At 35.7% G+C, this 27,835-nt stretch overlaps 1 protein-coding gene across 1 annotated transcript in view; it reads left to right on the plus strand.

Annotated features, from left to right (window-relative positions):
- Positions 1-23,137, plus strand: part of NaCP60E (Na channel protein 60E) — a 213,991-nt gene extending 190,854 nt beyond the window's left edge. Inside the window, exons 13-25 of the mRNA XM_088226406.1 lie at positions 168-399; positions 6,619-6,896; positions 7,544-7,809; positions 8,642-8,987; positions 10,736-11,051; positions 11,588-11,863; positions 12,502-12,798; positions 13,540-13,828; positions 14,681-14,874; positions 15,542-15,744; positions 17,297-17,569; positions 18,344-18,703; positions 19,247-23,137. Of these exons, the coding sequence (XP_088082532.1) occupies positions 168-399; positions 6,619-6,896; positions 7,544-7,809; positions 8,642-8,987; positions 10,736-11,051; positions 11,588-11,863; positions 12,502-12,798; positions 13,540-13,828; positions 14,681-14,874; positions 15,542-15,744; positions 17,297-17,569; positions 18,344-18,703; positions 19,247-19,961 (4,045 nt within the window). The 3' untranslated portion in view covers positions 19,962-23,137. The remainder of the gene's footprint in view (positions 1-167; positions 400-6,618; positions 6,897-7,543; positions 7,810-8,641; positions 8,988-10,735; positions 11,052-11,587; positions 11,864-12,501; positions 12,799-13,539; positions 13,829-14,680; positions 14,875-15,541; positions 15,745-17,296; positions 17,570-18,343; positions 18,704-19,246) is intronic.
- Positions 23,138-27,835: the final 4,698 nt, after the last annotated feature.

The raw sequence follows: 27,835 nt of genomic DNA on the forward strand, positions 1-27,835 counted from the left end.
CTTAGTTAGCCTTCTTGCTTAGTTTTTGAAAAACACCGTCATCTCATATTAGGGACCTATGCCATATTCGGTACATCTCCTCCACCATTGAAATGTTACATTTACGAGCATGAATCGTGCGGAATCGGCAGGCCGACTACAGTCCATCACTGAGCATGTTATTTCAGATGGAATTTCAATGATTTCTTCCACTCCTTTATGATGATTTTCCGAATACTCTGCGGAGAGTGGATAGAGCCGCTGTGGGACTGCATGCGCGCGGAGGAGGTGGCGGGGCCGGAGACCTGCTTCTTCATCTTCCTTCCCGCGCTCGTCATGGGCAACTTCATGGTCCTCAACCTCTTCCTCGCCCTGTTGCTTAACAGCTTCAACAGCGAGGAACTCAAGAACAGAAAGGAGGTGGGTACTTTTTCATACTTTTGATTAATTCCGTTTGGGAACAGTGTAGGTGCGAGTTGCGGGTATTTATCGCGGGTACTCGCAGACGAAATATATAAAAAATCACTAACTCTCTCGCTAAAATTCTAAAGAAGATAGTTCTTTCGACAATTTCAATTCTGAAAATCATTTATGGTTATGAGGAAGTTCAGTGCTACGGGAAATTGGATACAAAAAATGTTTTCTTACGTGTGGTAAAAATTAGAGCATGTACGGCGAAGTTTCTCGAAAATCTATGAAAAAATTAATAAAAATGGTTTTCGTAAAAATGAACTTTATTATTATTATTTATTTCATTATTATTTTTTTGCACTACAACAGGCCAGAAGGCAGTGGTGAATTACATCACAGAACACCCAGGCTTGAGAAAAATCACATCAAATTTTTGTGTTCTCACCGGGAATCGAACCCGGAACCTTCCATGTGTGAGTCAAGCGTCTCGACCACTACACCACGGAGGCCGTCACGGGTTTATGTGACCACGTATTTGCAATAGCCAATAAATTAAAGCGTTGGTAAGTTTCTGTGGCGATCATGACCAATCACAATAGGGAAATATCTTTTTTTTTACATTATAAAGGCCTATGAAATACTGTCTAGTAAAAAAAAAATATTTTTGCTAATAAGCAGCGTAAAAGTTATTTTTATGTTTGCAATTTTTAATTCCCGACAAAACGATAATTCCATTGGCCACGCCCCTAATACGTCACGATTCATGTTTATTTATTCCTGGCCATTGAAATTTGTTCAGAACATTATCACGAATCTTGGCGTCACAACAACCTAAGCCAAACACGTCGCGTTTTTCTAGTAATTTATTTTTATCAAATTTCTTTTTTACATTTATGTACGAAAACATTTTTCCACCAATATCCATATTGATTTAGAAAATACAATTAATTATTCTTAATCTATTTCATATATTTTTGTCGGTATTCATAGTATGTGATATTTCCCTATTGCAACCGGAAACAGATTCCCCGTTTCCGGGGCAGCCATGTTTTTCGACGTATAGCGTATTTTGAAGTTTAACGGGTACAAATTATGATTGTACTGGGTTCAACTTTTTAAAAAACAAACCGTTTTTCATTCCTAAAACTGAAAAAATCATGTCAAACGATGTCGTAGAATGTCGGTTAAGCCTATGTTTTCTTCGCTTCTTATCAGTTATGATTCACCCTTCAGATGTGTGTTTTGAACACTCATCGACCAAAACTCATACGCGGGCGATGTTATTTCGAAGCTTCGGTGGGGATTTTCAATATTACAAAACTTGAAAAAATCAAAGACATGACAATACGATTCATGATTTTTTTGTCTTTTAACAAATATAAATAATAAAAAAAACACTGAATTTCCTCATTGAACAAATCATCGTGTTCGGAGTGTATTCTCCGCCCCGTGAAATTCGTCGGACTCCTACAATAGTACTATTTGGAGGAGTTTGACATAAGCTAATGTAATTTTTTTCCAACATAGAGTCCAACATAGAATCTAACATAGAGTCCAACATAGAATGCAATCATTTCATTTCATTTTTATCCCATCAGTTTGTTTCCCGCATTATAAATATAAGAAAATAAAAAAATAATATGCGTTCCACTATTTCATTTCACTGCGTTTTCACACCTTTATTTTTTCGAAATACCATAGATCAGGGTGGGTAATTCATACTTATTTCTTCGTGCTAGTGTTGTTAAATATGTATACCTTAATGTAATGCACGTTTTATTGTACGTAGCTTAAATGTGTTTGTTTTCAAAGTCTATCTGTATTCAAGATATTAGGTTGAGGAAAAAGTAATTTCGTATTTTGCGCCCTTTTTGGTGAACTAAGTAAATCTCAACAATGTTTGATTATGTCCAAATGCTTGCAGACTGGCTGGATTTCCTCTCTAGGGAGTTGTTCATATTTAAATTTATTTCAACAGAGGGAAAAAAATATTTTGAGAAGGGAATATGGAAGTCTAGGCATTTACACAGCATTTACAGGCTATTTTACTTCACAAAAGTCAACAGATGGAAGAGTTGAGGAAATGTGGATGTTCAAACATGGGCAGAATGGTGAATGTTACACAGTGTGTAAAATGGCCACTTAAACCAGCCAATGACAGCTCATAAGCCCTGTAAATGCCTAGACTTCCATATTCCCTTCTCAAAATATTTTTTTCCCTCTCTGTTGAAATAAATTTTAATAAGTATATCTCGTTCATTGTTAGTTACATCATACGATACGGCGTTGTAAAGGTGTGAATGTATACTACAAACGCTTTTTTGACAGTATTGCGCTTGATCGGTTCAGTCGTGAACTATCGTGCGTCGAGTATGAAGGTCTCAAAGAAAGAAATTCGCCATATTTTACATTTTTACTACCCAAAAGAGAAAAACGCTTCGAAAGCGACCAAAAAAAATTTCAATGTATGCGGGGCCAATACTCTATCGGTTCGTGCTGCGCAACAGTGGTTCGAGCGATTTCGTTCTGGTGTAGTGGAGGTGAATGATGCACCACGCTCTGGCAGGCCTGTCGTTGAAAATTTCGATAAAATCATGGAACATATCGAGATAGACCGTCATGTTAGCAGTCGTGGCATCGTCCAGAAGCTGATATAGATCATAAAACCGTTTTGAACCGTGCATAAGGCTGGATTTAAAAAAAAGCTCGATGTTTGGGTGCCACACGAGCTGCATTTCCATCTGCGTATCGCTGCTGAATCGCAACAAAATCGACCCATTTCTGAAGCGGATGATGAGTGGTGATGAAAAATGGGTCACTTACGACAATGTCAAGTGACAGAGATCGTGGTAAAAAGCCAACGAAGCAGCCTAGACCGTGGCTAAGCCAGGACTGACGGCCGGGAAGGTGCTGCTCGCCTATGGCAAAATGCTCAATTCTGCCCTCCACTGTGAACAACTTGACCGTTTGAAGCTGTCGATTGAACAGAAGCGGCCAGCATTGGTGAATAGGAGAGGAATCGTGTTTCATCAGGACAACGCCAGGCCGCACACATCTTTGATGACGCGCCAGAAGCTCCGGGAGCTCAGATGGGAAGTTCATATGCCTCCACCCTATAGTTCTGGCACCGAGTGATTACCGCCTGTTACTGTCTATGGCCAACGCGCTTAGGGGAACAAATTTGGTCTCAACAGAGGCCTGTGAAAATTGGTTGTCCGAGTTTTTCGCCAATAGGGACAAGGGCTTCTGCAAGAGGGGCGTTATGAATTAAATTCTAGTTAGCAAAAAGTTATCAAAGAGAACGGCGCATATTTGACTTATATGGATTGTTGTTACACTTTTTATAAAACATTGAAATAAAGCGAAAAATACGAAATGACTTTTTCCTGATAGTAAAATAATTTTCAAAATTTATTGAGTATATTTTAATGCAAATATAATTTTAATTTATTTAAGTCGATTCTTAATGTATCGTTATTTTATTTTCTGTCTAGTAATGACTGATTAATTACGAACTTTACTTGTTTTTGTTTCATTATTCAATAAACAGACACAGGCGGTGTTATTCAATTAAAAATGATAAAATATTATGCCCACCCTCACATCTCACCCCTACCCCGTCGTTTGTCAACACCTTGTCAACATTTAGTACCCGAGTAAGGTTAACTCCATGCGTGTTCCTGTGACCAACTTGCCCGTAGAATATTTGCATTATGTCAATATGGTGTACGACGAGCTCACACTTATTATTAATGCAGACACAAAATGCTTAGGTACTCCAGGGAGATGATTTTTTTATTTCTGTGGTTGGTTACAATATTTTTCTAATATAAAATTCATAATTCAATGACAACGCATATATTTGTATATAATTCCTATATCTATGGGTAGTTTAGAATAAATTAGTGTGCCTTTTAGGGTCGTTTTACATTTTTAATTAAATGTTATCCGAAAGTAAATCTGCTCCTGTAAAACGACAGTATTTAGAATTACAAATTATTTTTAAAATACAAAAACGTAGGCCATTTTGGCATCTTTTTTAGTATTATCGTCATCACCAGACACCGCTATTTTTTTTCCCCTCATATGTAAATTCCCTAAAATAATCATTTATAAATTACAATATTTTTTGGGAATGGATTGCGTGTGTTAGTGTATATAAAACGCATGAAAAGTCATCACATTTCCAATTTTATAATTAAAATACAAATAGCTCCATATTATAATACCAATAAGATATTACAATTATTTTATTATATGAAATTTGTTCGCGCGGTTTTTTTTATATTCAACTTAAAAATTAATACCAACTACCTATCAATAAATTTTTCGTAACGTTTGCGTTTTTAAATCTGTTTTTTAAGAGAAAAGAAGTTATTATTGTAGCGAAGCCTAAAAATTTTTTTTATTTTTTTTGATTTCGCTAAATAATTTACGTTAATACGGAATAAAGTTATTTTTTACTTTTGTTGACAACGGTAAAACTTACCTGTTTAACAAAGTTTACAATTTTTCATTATAATTTATACGAGTACCTGGTGTCTACTAATTTTAACGAAATTTCGTATAAACTTAATTTGAATTAAAATACAATAGTTTTGATTTAAACAGATTGAATACATATAATAATATTTTGTACATTTTTAAATAGGTTGTAATGGTTTTACTAAAAGGTTAATAAAAATTTTTTGGGACCGTAATATTTTTTTTATTTACCTACGATTCCTGACCTGTTGCTGTCAAAGAAAACTCCATTTTCTCACTGTTTAGTTCGCGTAGGTTCATCATGTTTCTACAGAAGCATCTTCTTCTTCTTCTTCTTCAGCCTTCTGTCCTCCACTGCTGGATATAGGCCTCTTCCATATTCTTCCATTTTTCTTGGTCGGTGGCTACTTGCAGCCAATGTTCACCCCCTACCTACAGAAGCATATCTACCATAAATATGTTTTTGAGTAGGCACAATCCACTTATCTCACATTAATTTAAAAACCGATAGGCTTCGTATCCGAGAAGATTCCGTTAATTCTGAATCTTTCTCCGCGCCATTTTTCAAATAATTTATGTAATAAGCCACTTTTCATATTTTTTGTATTGTACTGTTTTGAAAAATAATAATTTAGTTATTTTAAAAAACCCATTAGGGTTGTATAAACATATTATAGGTCAAGTCGTGTCATGTCTCGTCTCTCTTATTAGTTATATCAGTAGCTCAATCACAAATAACTATCGACGTGCTAATAAGCGATGTGATAACAATTTCTCACCATGGATGTTTATCGTATTCGCGATCACAATGGAACATCCGTGAACACCTAATATTTATTATTATTGTTATGAATAACTTACATAGCGCCATTTTCGTAATAAAATACCTCAGGGGCGCTTTACAAATTGATTATATAAAGATGTAAATTTAATTTTAACTTTTTAATTTAAGGAAAATAATGTACTTGATATACTACCACAAGCTAAGGATTTATTCAAATGATTTAGAGAACAAGTGGGTTCTTATATTAAATGTTAAAATATTAACATTTCGCGACGTATAATCCTGCTGCGCAATCACATATTTGAATTTCACCGGTGTAAAAATAGAAAATATTCCAAAACTGCTATTTTTATTTATTTATTTATTATTTGTCACGCTATTTATTGCATTCAGCCTGCGATTGGCAAGCCAAATGTCAAGAAAGGCAGTTGCCATAGTAATTGTTTGTAATTTAATTTTCACATTTTTGTATTAGATACTCCTTACTATTTTGCAAATGCAATATATTGTATTATTTTTTATAGTAAACGCCGATTTTTCGCCAGTGAACTGTATTTATTTACGAGGAAAACAAAAAACAAACCGACACGAGCGTTGACTTAGAGATTACACGCGCGTTGACTTATGACTGCGATAATTTAAGCGTGTTCATTTTGGTTCATTGTGATCGCTCAAATGCTTAAAGTGTTTTTAAGCACATCGAGAGTTATTTGTGATTAAGCTACAGAATACCTCTTATATTACGAAATATAATTGTTTGTGATGCACATTTTCCTGTGATTTGCATGACTGTCTTTGTGTCCTTGTGTTCTTGTATTAAACACTGTGTTTGGCTTTTTCAGTGATGTTTTTCCTTCCGCCTTTCCTCGATGTGTGTGTACCGGAGGGAGGTTTGTTCGTGCATGTTATTGTGTGTTATTAAACTCGGAGTTGTTTCCTTCAAATATTAGATCTTCCAGGAAGTCGGGGAGGACTCCAAGCTAGCGAGAAGTTTCGAGAGGATCCGATCCATTATGAGGAAAAAGAAGATCGCCTTCACCGGAAAACCCAAGGAAGAGGAGAAGCCCTCGAGGCTCGAGCAGCTTGTGAACGAGGTCATAATACAGAAGAGGCTCAACAGCGAGAAAAGGTTTTCCACTATCAGCGAACACAGGTACTCTGGATCCCTTCAGGAGACTGTCGTTGGATTTCCCCACGACAACATATACAACCACAGCTATCAGGAAGCACTCAACAGGTAAATTAATTTCAATACCTGATATTATTGATTTTCAACCTCAGAACACATGAAAAATTTTGTCCATCATGCACCGTCTGTTACATAATTAATTTGTGACACCACAAAATGAATATTAAAAAGACACAAAACATCAACATCAAATTAATGATTTTCTTGAAAATGTAATGAAAAAAAAATTTGGCTCAGTTTAATAGTTCATTGACAAATAATAAAAAATAAAAAAAGACACTAAACTTCCTTATTATAATACGAGTAGCACATCGATGTAAAAATAACAAACATTTGATGAACGCGAAACAACCAACTTAAATAATTGGAAAATCATCAAGGAGTTTAAACCTACATTAAGGCCAACAAGATAATGTGAATTTATATTAATATTTAAAACATTAACTTTGTGGTCGTTTGACCAATGTTTAATAAAATGTTCATTTAATTAAGTGTTAGTAAATAATTAAATATAACCACTTACCGACTTTTCTATGTTTATCGGTTTCGAAACATACGCTTTCTCTGTCAAGACTTGCTGATATTTAATAAAAAAAAGCTAATTGTGATCTCTAAAAAATATCTGCCAAAAAATTTCACAAAGTAATCTGATTATTTACATTATTTCGATCACAGCGTAATATGTATCCTTGCAGGCCTGTATCAGGTTCTGATTTCTGCTACTCCGCGGGTGGGCTGTTTCACCAAAGTGCGGCTTACAACCACGGGAGCCAGGAGACGCTGAAGGACATTAAGGAGATCGGGGGCGAGGGCAAGAGGTACTCGGCCACCATACGAGAGGACTCCAAGGAGGCTCTGGACGAACTGTCTCCCGACAGGGAGAAGAAGGACTTCGCCAACAAACAACTTCTTCAAATGCAATATTCCTCGGGCTTTGGAACGCAACAGAAAGATAGCAAAGGTAACTCCTGTAAGTATTGATATTATTTGGGTGTACGCAATAAACAAGCGGAAGTAAAAACATATTGTTTGCATTATTTAAAACAATTATTATTGAACACACTGCCCTATGACATCTTTGCGGTCTCAGCTAGCTCCCTCGATTTCACTTTGGGGTCGTTCAACACAATATCATGTTTTTTTTCCATGTTTTCTGGTGTACTGACGTCTTCTGGGCGTCCAGATCGTTTAGCGTCATCGGTGCTTGTACGGCCTCAACGAAAGACAGAAAACCACGTTTGAATCATCTTCATCTTGCGTAAATAATAATGTTTAATCAGAAGACGAAACTCAGATTTTCTCATTTAAAAAAAACACGAAGGTCGGTTGCTTCTCACTACTGTAACTTGTAAATGCGTGAACAAAAACAGCTAAAATTTCGACAGACGTCTAATGAAAGATGACGCTTTTCAGGCTTTGTTCACATCAGTGCATATTAATACCGTCTCGTAGGATTATTCCAAACTTTTTGGTCCGCCTAGTATTTTTCAGATCTAAAATACAATGCTTAAATACTTAATAGATACTACCATTAGATTATTAGTATGAAAATAATTATTATTATGGAATTCTTCTATTTCAACAACACAGTAATTGAAATGTCTCGAGAAACGAGCTCTGCTTATTTATCCTACTTTATTACCATCACGCCATTTTCTCGTAGCGATAGACAGAATGGATGAACCACCGTCTATCCTGTCTGTCATACATTCCTAGCTTCTTTCACGTGAATCTTGTTCATTCCCTTCGATTGTGTCTTCTTTTGACATTTATCCTACTTCATTTCGTTTCAGACGAAACAGGGACAGAAAGTATCGAACTGGCCGTTCTGGAAAAGGGTTCCTCTAAAGACACCGAGACGGAAGAAGGCATTCCGATTCCGATCGGCGAAGAGATGGTCGTCAGGAAGCCCAAGTCCGTCACCGTGAAAGTCCCCCAACAGGAGGAGACCAAGGAGACCGGCGGAGGAGTGAAGAGGCCGTGGCACGCCCTGGTGTCCTACGTGGACGAGCTCACCGTCGGCGGGCGGAGGAACTCCAAGGGGCAGTTTGTGGACAGATTCGCCAACTTCCCCAGCTTCGGGAGGAACAGGACGGCGAAGGCGCCGCAAGACTGCTTTCCGCAGCATTGCTATCAAAGGTTGTGGTCATTTATTTCGGAAATTTTCAGAGGTCAATACTAGCACAAGCCTAGGCAGGGTGCTATTTGTGAACCCGGCAAAATTCATATTTCTTCATTTTAAGCAAATCATAAAAAAAACTGATACAATAATAGCTTTAACTTTTCTTTATATTTCAAATTTTTATTTAAACCAGTTAATATTTTATTTGTAATTAATGATAAAATAATCACAATTATGTCAAGAGACAACAGTGAAATAATTCATTTAATTTTGGAGATTGCCAACTTTGGAATACTCGATAGAAAAAAGGTTGCCATGTTTGCAACAAACCCAATAATTTTAAAATCAGATTCTTGAAAATAATACCGTATTTTGACTGAATTATTAATTAATTATTATGGATAACTTATGTAGCGCCATTTTCGTAATATAATACCTCAAGGGCGCTTTACAAAGTGATTATATAAAGACATAAATTTAATTTTAACTTTTTAATTTAAGAAAAATAATGTACTTTTTCATATTACTTTTCCACCACATGCTAAGAATTTATTCAAATGATTTAGAGAACAAGTGGCTTTTAAGTTTCTTCCGAAACATCACTTCACTCTCACAGTTTCGTATTTCTGCTGGGAGAGCATTCCATGCCGTAGGGCCTGCGACCGCAAATGCACGTTCGCCGAATTTAGTGCGCTGTTTGCGTAGAGGTATAATAACTTTTCCTTTCGACGTAGATGTAGCTGATCTAAGCGTAAGACGTCTGTCAGCTAGTTCATCTGGAATGCAGAGTCCCCTCAGATATTCTGGAGCCAGAGTTGTGCAGTGACTTATACATATGCCAACAGAGTTTGTATTCCACCCTCTGTGGAAAACGTGGCCAGTGCAATTCCCGAAGTAGTGGAGTGATATGACTGAATTTAGAGATTCCAAAAATAAGTCTCGCTGCGGCATTTAGTACAGCCTGTAGGCGAGTCATTTTATTCATTTGAACGTGTTGTAATTACTGTAAACAGTTGTATTCTGAATAAGTTTTATTCATATCTTACTTTTTTTAAACATTTTTTGTTGTCATTTTTACTATTATGAATTTGTTCCAACCTAAGTGTTCCTAATCTGCAAAGTGTTACATTGCTGAAAATTTTTGGGAAAACCCGTTTTAGAGTAATAAAAAAAATATGAATATGAAAATAAAGAAAAACAAATTAAAAACCAAACGCTGAAATACGCTGAATCAACAATATTTTGAGTTTGTCCAAATTTTTGTAGACAAGGACTGAATTAAACTCCCTGGGGTATCCAGTCCTTGTCTACAAAAATTTGGACAAACTCAAAATATTGTTGACAAATCGACCTGGTCCATGAAGAAGTATAGAAATTGAAAAAATAAGATTTTCAGACGTTGCCTGGTATGTAGGAGAAATAATTCAATTACATTACAATAAAGGTTTCAGCTCTTTAACTTCACAAACATCAACAGATGAAAGAATTGTGGGGATATGGATGTTCAAATATGGACAGAATGGTGAATGTTACACTGTGTAAAGTGGCCACTTACACCAGCCAATGATAGGTCATAAGCCCTTTAGGTGCCTAGACTTCCATATTACCTTCTCTAAAATGTTCTTCATCTCTGTTGTAATATGTTAAATCCCTTGTTTTTTTAAGTACAGCCACTGATAATCCAAAATGATACAATATTATAAGTTGAGTGTAATAAAATGCTAAAAATGATTTTAATCGCAATATTCCTCAAATTTCTTTCCAGATGTTCGTGCTGGGACAACCTGGTCCAAACACCTATCGGCCAGAAGTGGACAACTGTCCGAACGGTGATCCTCCAATATGTGGACACTCCAGCCTTCGAGTGGTTCATCTTGGTCCTCATATTTGCTTCCAGTATAACTTTGTGTTTCGAGGACATCCACTTGGAGAGTAATAAGCCGCTGAAGAAAATTCTCTACTGGACCAACTTGGGGTTTTGCCTAATATTTACCATCGAGATGTTCCTAAAATGGTTGGCCCTCGGGTTCACAAAATACTTCACTAGTTTCTGGACTATTTTAGATTTTATAATTGTTTTTGTAAGTATAATTTGTTTTACTACATGTGAAAAAGAAGCGTTTATAAAATAATATCAAAAATATCCGCAGTATGAGATCCATTGAGAAGATTCATAGTATGGTAGATTTTTTTTTCAAATCAATCAACGAAATTTATAAACAGAACCTAATTTATAAATAGTACTCTAATGAAACTTTTATTATATTTCTGTAGCCTTTATATTTTAAGATGCTAAAATTATATAAATTGTTAAAATAATTATGTGTCTAGGGCGGATTTACACATTTGTCACCAAATAAAATTCTTAAATATTTATGCCAAAGCACTGAATTCCAGCTTATTATTTGTAAAATAACTTATAGCGGATAACCTTAAGCTCCCCTTTTACGACCATATGTAGCCGTAGGCTGATAATGACTTGTAAGCATTTTTTCTGTTTTCACCTGTCCTTTCTGATATAATCTGTGTGGTACTTTTGATAATTATTTATAACGGAAATGACAACTGAAGATGATTTTTTTACCGTGTTTATATTTTATGTATGATTATCTTCCAGGTGTCGGTGTTCAGTCTGTTGATAGAAGAAAATGAGAATTTGAAGGTTTTGAGATCTCTCCGAACACTTCGAGCCTTGAGGCCGCTGAGAGCAATATCCCGCTGGCAGGGGATGAGGATAGTAGTAAACGCCCTCATGTACGCCATCCCCAGTATCTTCAACGTCCTGCTGGTATGTCTGGTGTTCTGGTTAATCTTCTCCATCATGGGAGTGCAATTCTTCGGAGGGAAGTTTTTCAAATGTGTCGACGGGGAAGGAGAGCTCTTGCCTATAAACGTGAGTAATGTTTCTAAGAAATATTATTTAAGACAATTATTTCATTAGGTTGTGGTTCCACGGTAGTGTCACTGACTCACAAACCAGAGGTCAGAGGCTAAACCCAGCACTACCACAATCCGTTTTCTATTTTCCAAAATAGTTATTTTTAAATAATTCAATTTCAAAACCCACTGAAATCCAACTATGGGATTCAATTAATAACTAATTTAATGTGCATCTTTAAAATATTTAGGTTTATTTGATGTCCCGACTGTTCTCCGATAAATACCTCTTAATGTTCCTTCACGTAGACTCAGAAATAGAGAAATTCTGTTCCTCGGTCATCATAAGACTAATTATGGTTTCCAGGCACCTCTACCTAGATTTTTTTCGGTTGTAAATGAAATAACTTTACTAATTAATTAAAACATAAATAATAATATTCAATAAATTCCTTACATAAAGATGTCCACTATTTGTCTTTGCTTTTTCTTTTATTGTATCGTTTCTAGTTTTATTTCACTGCATACTATAATTATCTTTTTCGTTATAATAAACTTAGAGTCCAACTCTGTCCGTAAATTTAAGAAAATAAAATATGATGGTTACGATAAATTTTTACAAAATCTCCATAATGAACTGCTTACTCTTTCCAGATTGTGAATGACAAATGGGAGTGTATGTACCGCAACTACTCTTGGATAAACTCTAAGATCTCATTCGACCACGTGGGCATAGCTTATCTGGCTCTTTTCCAAGTGGCCACCTTCGAGGGTTGGATGGAGGTCATGGCTGATGCTGTGGACGCCCGAGGAGTGGACCTGCAGCCGCAGAGGGAAGCCAACCTTTACGCTTATATCTACTTTGTTATCTTCATTGTTTGCGGGTCCTTCTTCACTCTTAATCTCTTCATCGGAGTTATCATCGATAATTTCAACATGCTTAAAAAGAAGGTAACGAGCCTACATTATAAAATATCAAATTAAATAAACACCATTTTTTGCGGCACTTTTACTTAAATATGCCTAAGTATTTTAATATCAATGGAAATATTATGTTTACCTATAGATTTTTTCAATTTATCTATTCATACAAAGATACGTATTTGAATATAACTAACATTTTTATACTGAGTTTATGGACAATAACTTCAAACATTTAACATCGATTATGCAATATTATACCAAATTTTCAAAAGAGTTAAAAAAATAGTACAAATCAGTACGATCCGGAACTTTGATTAATTTTTATGCCGTCAACACTCAATTATAACTTCCATGTTTTGTGATTGGTTATGGCAGAGTTATGACATTCTATCATTAAAATCATATCATTCAAATGAACATTGCTGTAATAATGTCACTTCACGGTCACTGTTATCAATATGTTTATTTTTTGGGTGACACCGTATGTGTTGGATTTGTTCTGACGTTTCGGCTACCATTGCAGGTAAATTCAGTTTACCCTGAAGATGGCTGGTGCAATGATCATATCCAACACACTTGGTATCACCCAAAAAAGAAACATATTGATAATGTAACTTCATTTATTATAATTACATTTGTATTCATTTATTTGCCTTGACCAAAAAGTTATCTACATTTAACAATAAGAACTTAAAAGTTTCCCGACTTTAAATTTTGAAACACAGACACTCGGTTATTTCATAACGATATATTTGTTTTATTTTCTAGTATGAGGGAGGAGTTTTAGAAATGTTTCTGACAGAAAGTCAAAAGCATTATTATACGGCTATGAAGAAATTAGGACGGAAGAAACCACAAAAGGTCATCAAAAGACCCATCAACCAGTTCCTCGCAATGTTCTATGACTTGTCTAATTCACGTAGATTCGAGATTGCAATATTTGTTCTAATATTCTTAAACATGCTTACTATGGGTATTGAGCATTACAATCAACCACACGCAATATTTTTTATTCTAGAAGTTAGCAATGCATTTTTTACAACAGTCTTCAGTTTAGGTAAGTGTTTCTCAAAACATGTTAATATACCCACTCACTAGTCGGGCTGCGTTTGAATTTAAATCTATTTATATTTAGGATCACTCTAGATTACTGTAATGTAACTTCTATATTACTTAGAATGGAACATACTCAAATATCCCAAAACACCAAACTGATCAATTTCATTCACTATTCAATGCGGCAGCAAGGGTTATTACGGGAGGTTATCTTCGAGATTTGAACTAGTCAAAAAGCCCAGAGAGAATAGAAAAATTTAAGTTTTTCCGGACAGTATTCAAATCCCTTCATGAGATGGTTCCAGTATACCTATCCGACCTCAGTATTAGGGAAAATACATGTCAAAGAAAATCTTCTCTTATGACAGCATTTGATTCAGGCAAACAACAAACTTGTCTAACTCTGGCGCTGCCCAATACACTGGGTTCGGAAATAGTGCTTTTGCCATAACCGGCCCCTCTGCCTGGAACCAATTGCCTTCATACTTGAGAATCATCGACAGTCCCAGTCAGTTCAGATCTCAGCTGAAATCAAATCCCACTTCTCTTCTATATAAATTACTACTGATAAATTTCAATAGAAAACTTATTTGAAATCAAATACAGACTAACTGAGAAAACTTCCTCAATCGGTATTATATAGATGTAAAATTAAAAGAACATTACAACTTCTCTTAAGCTACTTTTCATACAAAGTTATCATTATATCTACTCATGCATAGTGAAATAAAAATAAAATAGTTTTAAATCAACAGTATTTTGTTTTTCTTCTCAGTTTTCCTGCCCATGTACACTTTGTACTTTTATAATATTTCGATTATGCAATTACAAATTAAATTGTTATCGATTACAGAGGCCATTGTAAAAATGGTAGGATTAAGGCACCACTACTTCACGGTTCCATGGAACATGTTTGACTTTCTGCTGGTACTGGCCAGTATACTGGGAATACTAATGGAAGACATCATGATAGACTTGCCCGTGTCCCCGACTCTGCTCAGGGTCGTAAGGGTGTTCAGAATCGGGAGGATATTGCGGCTCATCAAGGTATACTGTACTTATTATACAAACAGTAAAATTCACACTAATGTGGCGGTATAATTCACATAGACACTAATATATTTACAGTTTAAATGAACAACAAATTGATAGCCATTGCTACAAAAGGAAAAATGAAGGAATTTCTGATGAATGACTTTATTTATTCCTTAGATTTCTTATTGTTCATAAATACTATTCACAAATAGTTCCGCTGTCTTTGGTAATTGTAATTATTTGTTAAGCCGATTACATGATATATTTTTCATACAAATTTTCATTTGGAAAAATATAATTAACTATAAATATTGCTAAATGTCTGTATCCAGGCGGATATTCTGTGTGTAAAATAGAACCAGTCCCTGGACAAGTGTTTTCAATTCAATGGCAAACAAAAATTCTGAAAAGGGAAATCAAGCAGAGATAAGTCGGCCTCGTGGTTTAATGTACTATTCTCGTGGTCCCGGGTTCGATCCCTGGCAATATTTAAAGGCGGTTGAACACTGCAATATTTCACTGTCTCTGGCTGGTACCTGGTGCGTAAGACTGATCACCTTGCCTTCATGTAACAGATGATCAAGGTACGCTGCGCTGGTGGCTGCCAAACGTCCGTTAATCTCCTACCCTTATAATGTGTCGGTCAAGTGGATATACGTATTTATTTTTTAAATTTCAGGCCGCTAAAGGAATAAGGAAACTTCTTTTTGCTCTTGTCGTGTCTTTACCTGCCTTGTTCAATATCGGAGCGCTCCTGGCACTGATCACCTTCATTTACGCCATCATAGGAATGTCCGTATTTGGTCATGTGAAGCAGCAAGGAGCTTTGGATGATTTGGTCAACTTTGAGACCTTCGGGAGAAGTATGCAGCTGCTGTTTAGGTAAGGTGGCTGAATAAAATCATTTTTCAATTTGCAATAAATTCATTTGCATCACCACGCATTGGTAGTTGGTTATAGCAAAAATACACTGTTCTTTTAGGGACAAGTATAAGTCTTATTATTGTATGCGGAAATAAAAGCAGATGAATGTCTGATGGATTCTGTATAAATATTGACTTGAGTTTTTAAAAATAAAATTACACTATAACTAGTGTTCCTAACGGATAAAAATGGGATGTTCCATTGTGGCCATTGTTCATATGTTAAATAATACATACTCTTACGCTTTCCAGGAAGTTTTTTTTTAATTTGCCTTAATTTATGTTGACATTAATGAGTATACCGAATTTGAGACTAATGTTTCGATGATCTTAATGAAAATGTTATGCTAGTGTGAGAACCCTTCAGCAAATAAAGATCGCTTTTTAAGCGCCGACATAATATAAAATTGATTATTAGTCTGTAAATATTTTTCAAATAAAAAAAGAACATAAGAAAGTTCAGTGGTTTTAAAAATAATATATCATTGTGATCGTAGAACAAGGGGATGGACGTGCGAAAAATGCGATATTGTCTTTCTTCAATATTTGATCTTGAAAAGGTTTTATAAAGGCTTTATATTTTCCTGGTTTGAATAAAAATATACAATTTATAGTTATACAACTGACCAAAGTATCAAACGATATTGTTTTGCCCTTGTCAAGTTGTAAAGTGTCAAAAAATCCTAAACCACTCATGTAAAATTGAAGAAAATCACATGTGTCGTTCTAGAATCATTTGTATGGACAACATTATATTGAGACTATCAAACTAAGTCGAAAAAAAATATTTTATTTATGTACCGTATTATCACCGCTGTGATTTTTTCAAGTTTTGTTATTTTGAAAATCCCCACCGAAACTTCCAAATTACAACACTCACGACGTCAAGAGTTCTTTTCGGTGAGTGATCAAAACACACGACTGAAAAATGAAACATAACTGGGTGTTCATTTAGATTCAAATCTTTCTCTGCATTCTCAGGTCAATAAAACGGTAAGTGCTGGTTTCTTCCATCTCTGACGAATCAAATCCATACGAACAAATATTCCTATAGACGCAACTAAAGCTCTTGTGAATGCGTTTCGTATCTAAATTACTGTAATGGAAAATACACAAATCTCCCAAAATACAAACTGATAAAACTTCAATCGGTTTTCAATGCAGCAGCGAAGTAAAAAAATATTCTCACATCTCACAACTTCGAGATTTGCACTGGTTAAAAAGCCCAGAGAGAATCAAATACAAGCTTTGCTGGACAGTATTCAAATCCCTTCATGAAATGGATCCAAGATAGCTATCGGACCTTTGTATTAGAGAAAATACATGTCAAAAAAGAACCAATTGCTCTAATTTTTACCAGGTACAAGAAAACATTTTTCATATCCAATTCCCTGTTGCATTTCACTTAATTTCCTCATTTGTAAAATTACTAAGTTGCGTGGAATATCATTTACAGGCAGATATTTCTAGGCTTGTAAGAATCAATATTTACGCATAGTATTTCCTGGCAGGCTCATGACATCGGCGGGTTGGAACGACGTCCTAGAGACCCTGATGATCCAACCGCCGCACTGCGATCAGTTCGCCAAGGGTCAGGCCAACGGGGACTGTGGCTCTCCGCTACTGGCCATCACCTACTTCACCAGCTTCATCATCATCAGTTACATGATCGTCATCAACATGTACATTGCCATTATCCTCGAGAACTTCAACCAAGCGCATCAGGAGGAAGAGATCGGCATTGTGGAGGATGACCTTGAGATGTTCTACATACGCTGGTCTAAGTAAGTTCTTCGACTATTATTAATATTAATGCGTTGATTAGGATTTTGGACCTCTGATCTGGCCCTTTAAGGTTCGAACTCCACTCTTATACAACTCCCTAGCACAGTTATAAGACTTTAAGTAAATGGACTCAATATTTATATAAAGGTGTAAATAAAAAGAACAAATAAATGTTTATAAGGACATTAATAAATTATAAACAAGATTTTTTGGTCCACTGAACTCTGCTATGCTACATTAAAAAAAATATATTTGTTGGGTTTCTAGTACAAGTTAAAAGCTCACCCCAGATCAACAATTCAAATAAAACTGCTTGCGGTCAACTTGTTGAATATTACAGAATATTCTTTTTAGTGCAATAAAATACGAAACATTTTTGTTTATTTTTAAACGAAGATTATTTGATGCCATTTATGAAAATATCTCATTTTTCTAAAATACGTAGTTACCTACTTGTTCCAGAAACCGAACAAATTATGTAGTTACTGCAACTCATTTTTATCAAAAGTACTTTTTTATGCTCCTCAGAAGGCAAATTGTTGGGATACATTGAAATCAATTCATAAAACTTCTTTGTGGAAGTTCATTACAATAAATTACTTTTTTTTTTAAATTATATGTAAACGACAGGTTGACACATTTTTAATCAATAATAACCTCTCACGGCATCTTCAAACTGGTAGAGTTTATAAGAAGTTTACACTAGTTGTGCCTAAGCTGTCGATAGTATGTGTCGAGGGGATTGCTTTGTAGCTAACTTAAACATTTTTCAGATATGACCCGCACGCTACACAATTCATCAGTTTCTCTCAGCTCTCCGATTTCATCGCCTCCCTCGACCCCCCACTGGGAATCTCCAAACCCAACACTGTCGCTCTCGTCAGCTTCAACCTTCCCATCGCCAAAGGGAACAAGATCCACTGCTTGGATATACTGCACTCCCTGGTCAAGTACGTCCTGGGACACGTGGAGGAAACTGATAACTTCCGACAGCTCCAAGACCAGATGGACATCAAGTTCAAGAAACAGTTCCCCACCAGAAAGGAGCTGGAGATCGTTTCTTCTACCAGAATGTGGAAACGACAGGACAAAGCCGCTAAATTGATACAGAAGGCCTTCAGAGATTATTTGAAGTAAGTCATAGATAGACTATTCGATAGATTACAAACTGGGAAATATCTTTTATCCAAAATTAACCTCTGATTATAACATTGTCGGATTCAAGCCACTTAGTATTAAAGCAATATAAGTAATGGATATTTTCCCAGTAACACGATAACATTATTAACAGTATGTTCAAATTCAGGTGATAATCAAGTATTGACTAATTCCTACATTCTTGCTCCCGGTCGCCGCATGGTCGTATGTTAACTAAAGTCCGTACTCGCCCGAATAGCCAGCGTTACTGAGTAAGTGAGTCTTTGGACTTTGGCACTATAGCACTTTAGGTCACCGATAACGCAAAATTATACTCAACATGATTCTGGCACAATTATGGGACTGCTCTGAAAACTCACGTTACAAACAACAAACAACCGACAAATACAGCGCACGCAATTTTACATTGTTTCCGCCTAAAGACAGGGTTTCTTTCCCTCGTATGGCGGACACTTTAACTGTCCAAGTTCAACTGTAAATAGTCCTCATGTGTGTTTCAATTATTGCAGGGCTAAAAGAGATAGAGAGCGCGAGCCTCTGGAAGTTGAAGACGAGCAGACGCAGACTTCCTCTCCGGGCGGCTGGCAGGGGAGGCTGTCGGCCTTCCTCCACGTGCACCGGGGGAGTCGGGCCTCGTCCCGCAAGTCTTCGAGGGCCTCGGACGGTTCGGACCTCAGCGATCTGGCGGGTCCCTGGCTCAACCTGCCCCTCCTGTTCCTGGCCGGCACCGTGCAGGCCGATCCATGCATCACTATCAGCGAGCCGTCCCCCGAGGGAGGGCCCGCAACGGGTCCCCAACAACCGCCCACTAGGAGAAGAAGCATTTACAATTTCTTCCTAAAGCACCAGGATGCTGTGGAAACCCAACACGATGACGACATCACTTCTCCGCTGAAGCACAAAGGCTCTCTGAAACAGAGCGGCACCGTGCTGGGACTCCACCTGGGCGGAGGAGACGAGCCTAAACACCGGCGCGGGGGCAGCATCATCAGGAAGAAGCCTCTGGAGAGAGGGTTCTCCCAGACGGGGCTGAGGGCGCCCGGGAGCGTGCAGCTCGGGGGGCTGTGCCCGGCCGGCAGCGAGGTGAGCATCCTGGTGACGGAGGCGTCGCCGGAGGCGCCCCCGCTGGCGCCGCTGCCGCCCGCGCCCCCCGAGCCCACGCTGGTGCACGCCCTGGTGCACCGCGAGAGCGAGGAGTACTCGGCGGAGGAAGACAGGAAGGAGAGCAGCTGATGCGCGCCCGCCCGGTCCACGGACCCGCTGCTCTAACTTCCGCCTCATCCTCCCACGCTGGGTAGGCTGTCGCGTTGGATCCCGCGTAGACTGGACAGTTGATATCCCGCGTTCTCTGAGCTACCGCGGCCGGCGGTGCGTTAGATAGTTTAGAATTTTCAATTTAGTTGAATTATTTTAGCGATATTCGATCATAGCGGAATGGGTGCTACTTTAAATAAAGCGAATATAAAATTTACGCTTGTTACAATTGAAATATCGATTTAATATAATGTATATGCAATAATATGACAGATTCAGTTAGAGTTAAGGTGAAATACTTAGATAGTTCATTATTAAAATGTTGATAGTATTAGCGAAAGTTAGACTCGGTACGGTTGCTAATATTCCTGTGTAAAGGTGATATAGTTTATAATAATTAGTAGTTGATATTACTTGAGTAAGAACAGGGTAACATCAGTTGACTGGAAATCCAATAGTGGGTTTCGTACGGTTAAATGGTTTACTTGGCATCAATGGTAAAGTGAATTCTAACAATTTAACAAGCGCATACAGGAGAAAGTATACACTCGCGTGTTGTCTCTACAGAGGGAAGTATCCTTGTGCGTTGTAGAAATAGATTTTACTCTTTAGAAAATTACTTAATACTTACGAGGAAATTCTATAAGGCATTTTAAATTCGCGTTTGTTACGAGCAATAATAAAGTTTGGAGACTTATTCATATTCAAGCACTTTTTCTCACCTATTTACTAAGTAATCTCGGTGTTCGTGAAGAGATGAGAGTTCGCTGTTAAACTAAAATGTATTTATCTCATTTCTCCGCTGTATCCACTTCTCCGGAAGTACGTTGGTGACTCATCAAGGCTGAATAGGGCTGCATAGTGTTGTCCCACCCCCTAAATTTACCATCTCTTTTAATAATATAATGCTTCTGTACAATCAATCTACGTAACTTTAGAGTACACACTATCTCCTCTTTTTTAGCTTAAACTTACTAAAGTTAAATGACGAGTTAACCTTCCAAAATATTAAGGTTTAGACAACATTAAGGACGCGTATTTTAGGTCTCAGAATGTTTCGTTTCGTTGCGAGCTTTAAAAGAACAATATCTAACGGGTCCACCACCAATATTATATTATGTAGTGAAACTTTTATACATATGTAGTATTTTCATCATTTTACTTCATAACTGTGTAAATGCCACCATCTCAGTCGCACCTCAGTACACGACATCTCACCCTCCTCTCCTAGACTACTATAGAGTAAGGCGCGAGCGTTACAGTCATTTCCTACCGCATACCTTCAACCGACATAATATGTATTACGTATAATTAAACTGAGAGCTTCGATGATTACAATATGGGACCCCGCAACCTGTTAAGTTAAACCAAAGCCTGCGTTAATTAAGTGCCTTCGAAGGAAATAATCTTTACGTAAAATTATACAAGCACTTTTTCTTTGCATGCACCAAAGTCACACAAAACCTTTTCTAAAAACTTACACCTCTTCTAAGACATTCTAGCACATTTACATCAGTTATGAGATAAAATTCCTTACGTTCCATAATTAGCTAATGTTTTGCACTGTTCCGTAGTGTCTGTTAGCTTAGTTTCCGGGCGGCGTTCTGCTCGGCTGAACTTTTGTATTAAAAAATCACAGAACTTATTTTTCGACAAACTTTCCATCTTCCGAGATTTGTACATAGGCGGGAGTAAGGCGAGGTGGCGCACTCTTCCCGATGGTTGTGTTAAAGATATTATTACCAAGTAACAAGTAACGTGTTAGCGGGCATTGACAATATTGTACATAGGTATTTAGTAGAGAGACATTGTGTTTCTTCGTAGCCAACTATGCTCCTTGATATTGCGACACCGCACTACTTGTTTCCCCTTACTAGCCGTAAGTGTACATTTTACAGTAATTAAGGATAGGCGGATAAGAAAAATCAATTACTTTCCAGGTGTGGAAATAAAATTATACACAAAAACTCCATTTACTTTTAGAATTATAATACCTATCCGTGCGTTACATTCTATCCCAATTATTTCATGTATACTGTGTTCCTTTATTTATTCCCTAGGAGTCTGTGATAATTTAAGCACTTAATTTCGTATCTTCAGGTTGCTAGCGCAGTAAGTATGTAGTTGCAATGTGTCAACTTTCGGTCCATCTTTGTCAATTCTTTCGTTCCTCGTGACTGGTGACACTAAGGTGTCGGTTGTGGTCTTCAAGGTCTAATTGTTTATCTAGCGGGTTCATTCGATGACAATTGGTTGGAACAATCAGAAGTAGAAGATTTTTAGAATAGTTTTATATTTCACACGCTATTTACTTTAAACATATTATTTCTATTGATATTTTACCCCATCTTTTACAAGCAACGTGTCATAATGGGGGGAAATAATCAGCATAATTTTTTTCATATACTCAGAAGGAAGATTTTTGTTAGGGTACAAACTGATTTTAAAAGTCTAAAGAAAAAAAATTGAAGCAATCAAAATATTTATATGTTAAGTTTTTTTAAGACTTTTCTTAGCTTACTTTACTAAGAAGCTACTTCTACCTGATTATTTATCTTAGTACTTATGTTTTTGTATCAGTTGTTAATTTTAAGTTACAAATACTAAATTTGTATGGATGTGTAAAAACCAAATTACTACAAATGGCCTAAAAATATAATATTTAGTTATTTAAATGTATGTATCAGATGGATAAATCTAATACCTCTCAGTATAGGGGGTTGCATAGTTAAATTCAAATATTCATTTCAAGTGTTTTATTTACATTATTTTACAAATAAAATTACCATTTTTAAAAAACTAACTCTTACATTTTTTTTATAGCTGAATTTACAAAATATTTGGGCATTCTATTAGAATCTCAATCATCTATTGATGACACCCTTTAACAATATTATCCGTGTACGTATATTTTATTTAAAAAAACCTATTATTGAAATACATTATTTTACAAACTCCAATATAATTCATAAATCATTGTTGTTTCAAAATCTAATCTAATGAGTTCGGAATTAAAATCTAACAAAAAATCAAAACAGAACAAAATGGAATGCATTTTCGTCATTGCTTTGTAATTAGCATTTTCTTAAAGCAATATTTCTAGGTCCTCTAGAGAATATCGTCCATGTAAGTTCAATACTGCGTATGAGCCAAAAGAATAATAATACTATTTATTAGCATTTTCAGTTGAACCGGACAAACCACATTAGATTGGTGTATTTGAATTTTGAAATTGCTCGCATTCAATTAAATCCAATACCGTGAATCATCCCCACGAAAGACGCAAGCAATACCGCGTATATCTCTAAATCCAATACAGTGGATGAAACATACTAGATTTGCGTAAAAGCTATCGCTGTATTCAGCGAATACGTCATGCATAACTCCTCAATTAAATTCGTATAGTTGCATACAATAGTATAAATAGATTTTTTAATATATTTACATGACACAAAATAAACTACACTTAAATTTATTTTATGAAATCGCAAGGTTTTCGTCCCTCCTGAACATTTTGACAAATGGTTCTTCTCCGGTATTGAACTTACATAGGCGATATAATGAGATTGTTGAGGTTTGAAAATTCTCCACGAAATTCCTTTCTATTCAGAAAGAAAATTGTCATGTGAACAATGTCATCATCCTCAGCATTACGACCCTCGGCGGGTCTTAGCTTCCTCGTGTGAACAATTTACATACTTTTTACCTTGAATTCTTTCTCTGCTAGCTGGAACAGTTAAGATGCTTCAACAAGCAGTTACAACTAATTAAAATACGCTGTTTATATATGTATATTATAAACATATAAACAGCCCATACCAAAGAGTTTTAACACTTTCAAATGTTTTTTCAAAGATTTTTAAAATCTTAATTTCATACCAAAGTAGTAAACGAATGTTGAATTAAATATAATTCAGTGGTGCCTTAGAAAATATATTATTATTTTAATCAAAATTTAATTTTTTGAGGGGGTGTGTGAAATTAATTTTAAAATGTTGCTCTAGAGCTCAACAACACAAGATAAATGTAAATGTCACTAGTAATTCAATTCAAAGTTATTTCAAGTGTTTAGCAGTATAAAATAACACTAGTACAAACTATTCACTTTTCCACTTGTGTTGACTGTCCCGACTCAATGTTTCAATAGTTTTATACAAAATAATTCATCCGTTAAAACGGATTTTCTAAAGAAAAACATGTTTTATATTCCATTTTAACCCCACGAGAAGTCAGCCACGAGCGAGATATCGAGCGTAAGCTGTAGTGTCGCGTTAGGCCATGAGCGAGTTATCTCGCGTCTACTTTGTGGCGTAAAGAACAGAGTATAACCTACTCAACCTACCTAGTACAGTTTCAACTTATAGCGACATCTTTATATATATATCTATGGTTGGATAATTTATAAAGCGCCATTTTTGTGAAAATCACCTCAAGGGCGCTCTTTATCAAAAGTGAATCATCATTAAAAATCAGGTAGAAGAAATTGTGTATCTGAGAAGTATGTTTACTAGGGATGGAAAGACCGAGAAAGATATTGAAAGGAGGGTGAGTGCCCGGAACAGGGTGAACGGTGCACTGGAATCTACTTTGGCAAACAAATGTTTATCGCAGGAGGCTAAATTAGCAGTTCACAATGGAGTTCTAGTGGCAACTCTAATGTATGGGAGCGAAATATGGAATTGGAAAAATGATGATGAAAGTAGATTGAATGCTGTCGAAATGCAATCTCTCAGGCGAATGTGTGGTAAAACGATGTATGATAGGTGCACAAATGTCGAGATCCATGAAGGCTGAGATATGCATTATCAATGGACAATGAAAGAACGGCTAAAAGGATGTACGGCGCGAATGTTGATGGATGCAGAAAACGAGGAAGACCGAGAAAGACATGACGCGATCGAGTCTATCAAATACTTGAAGATGGACACGTCATAAGTAGGAATAATCGGCGTGCGTGCATGAGAAGATGTATGAATATAGAGGAAGTGAGGTCTGTATGCAAAAATTGAGCGATATGGCATTCTATCCTACCCCTACGGAGAAACGGCGTGATGGTTTGTTTGTGAAAAATCTTCTAAGATGTGTAATCTTGTAAAATGATTAGTTTAACAGTCGTCAGAAGACATTGGGGTTAAAACTCGAGTTTTTTCAACGCAGAGAATAAGGGAATCACCCCACGTTTGAGAATCTCCTTGCGTGTTTGTTTGTAAGTTCTTGAAAAAGTTGTTTTCGTGGGTTTTGTCTTTAAATATTTTTTATTCATTTTAGTTTTTTATCAATGTTGTCATTTAAATGTTCAAAATAAGATTAGAAACGATTTAAACATAGTTTTTCGTTCTAATTATATTACCTATGTTATTTTAGAAAAACTCAGTAGTGAAAACCTTCTTTACCATTTTCTGAAGATGAAAAAATGAGGAAAACTCATCTGTAAAATTGAAAAACATCTTATTTTGCTGTTTATATTGTACTTTTGTAAATAACACATTTTTTTCTTTCTATTCTTATACCAAAAAATGGCTGACTTACAAAAGAATTCCCCCATAGAAAATACGGCTGCTACTGAAAAGGTTAAATAACCGTTGGATCAAAACCTAGCATGCAAAACCAGATTGGATTTCTGGCTGAGCTAGTGACAAAGATAACATTTTATGCCTGAATGATAAATCTGTTTGAAGAAATTTTTTAACAAGATGATGCTGAATTAAATTAATCAAATAGTCAAATAATTTTGGTTTAAAACTATTCGATAATTTAATAAGATTTTAAACCATGAACCATGATTTTAAACCGATACAATACAAGTTAGTTTGTGGATAAAATTGAATTTTATTGCCATTGAAAATCATTATTTATACTTCTTACATAATATAAACATGAGTATATAATGTATTATTAATCTGTGAATATAGAGCTTATAGATTGTTAAGTTTTCATAGTTTTCACGGCATTTAGAGTTTCTTCATTTCTATACCCTTCACTTCCGAGACCTGCCCCTTCCTGTGCGGCCCTTGTCCGACGGTTCGCAATATTTCATACCCCCCCAACCATATCAATATATCCACGGTGGAAAACAATATTAGAGATATTAGTAATTTAAAATTTTATACTTTAATTACGTAATGGATATTATAAAAATGCCAGAACTTTAGATTTTTATATCGTTACTTTAAAAAATTATTTACCCTAAAAATTTCTCAGGGACCGCTTTCAAATATATCCCTGTAGTTATTTTGTAAATATGGCACATTATAATATATTAAATTACCAATCAAATAATTAAGATTTACCTGAGTATTTATTATAAATAATATAATACAAATTTAAATTATATTATCTCATTCTATAGTACAGAGGTTACTTTGACATTATTTTATGCCGAAAGAACATAATTATTTACTATTTACAATTTATTCCCTACTTTTCCTCTTTTTACTCAATTTCAAATTTTAAAAAATGTTTTTCTGAAAGTGAACAGTACATAAATCTCGAAAAACTATTGAAAAATTTCTTCCGCATAAAGAATTTGCTTAACATTTTATTATTTAACCAGTTTGTTCAAAGGTATAATTTGTACAGTTTGTGACCATACTGTAATCGGATGAAATGTGGAATCTACAAGATGTTTTATGTTTCTAAGCAATAAATGCATTTTTTTAAATACTAAAGAACTTAAATGCATTGGCCTACCGGCTGTGTTTTTGAGTAAGTAAAAAGGTTTGGTTCCCACAACCAGCTGTGATTTTTGTGATGCAAGGATAATCACAAATCATTTTCACGCATTTTCTTAATTTATTTTGATAAATAATTTCATTTTTGATAAATAATTTCATTTGCTTTTAAATACTTTTCTACTCGAGTTAAACTCACGACCATTATTGAGAAAAGGATATTATTGGCGTTTTCCATCGATGACAGAATATGTTGTAAATAAATAAAATAGAATAATGATTAACCGATCAACACCAACAAATTAATATAAATACGAGGATTAGTGCAATAAGACAATAATCTTACATTTATTGACACCTTTAATCTGAAATGTATAACTTCTCAAAAACAATTCTTAACTGCCGTTATATTCAAAAAACACCTGCAAAAAGTTTCTAACCTCTGTACTAAGAATGATTCTTAAGTATTTCACAAATCGAGGCTCAGAGCTGTATCACTTATTAAATAGAAGCCGTTAACAAATATTTATATCTGTTATTGTAACTTTATTCAGATAATTACAGTCTTGATTTCCGAGTCCTGTTTGAACTTATATAATGTAATACAAGGAGATGCACTCGAAATCGTCTGCAATAGTGAGGTTGACAATGTCAGTTTGGTTTAAACTATAATTAAGATTTTGAATTATGAAAATTAGATAATAATATTATTAAAGAGTATTCATTATTATTATTTGAACATAATGTACAAAGAAAACTCATGTCTACAGTTGAAGAATTCAATAATAAATATTTATAAAGTATCTTGTTTTTTATTACTCATTGCAAATCAGAAGTGGACAATAATTATACCTATCAATAATAATTTGCAATAGCAGAAGAATTATCGAGACAGTCTGTGGTCCCGCGGTGGCGTCGCGAACTCTAGATCAGGAGGTCCGAGATTCGAAACCCGCTCTACCGCAACTTGTTTCACATTGTTTATTTACGACTAACAGAGTTACAGGCTGCAAAATTTTAATATTTAGTTCCCTATGGAAAGAAGAAAGAAAAAATGTCGCAACCACGACACCAATCGAGGCCCTGTATTGTGTAAATATGACGCAGATTGCAGACCTATAAAATCCGAGTACCAAATTACATCATTCAAAACATGGCAGAAAACATCTCACTGGACTGGCG

Source organism: Micrasema longulum, unplaced genomic scaffold (genome assembly GCF_059751315.1).
Source record: "Micrasema longulum isolate JH-2025_06_02 unplaced genomic scaffold, ASM5975131v1 h1tg000429l, whole genome shotgun sequence".
NCBI lineage: Eukaryota > Metazoa > Arthropoda > Insecta > Trichoptera > Brachycentridae > Micrasema > Micrasema longulum.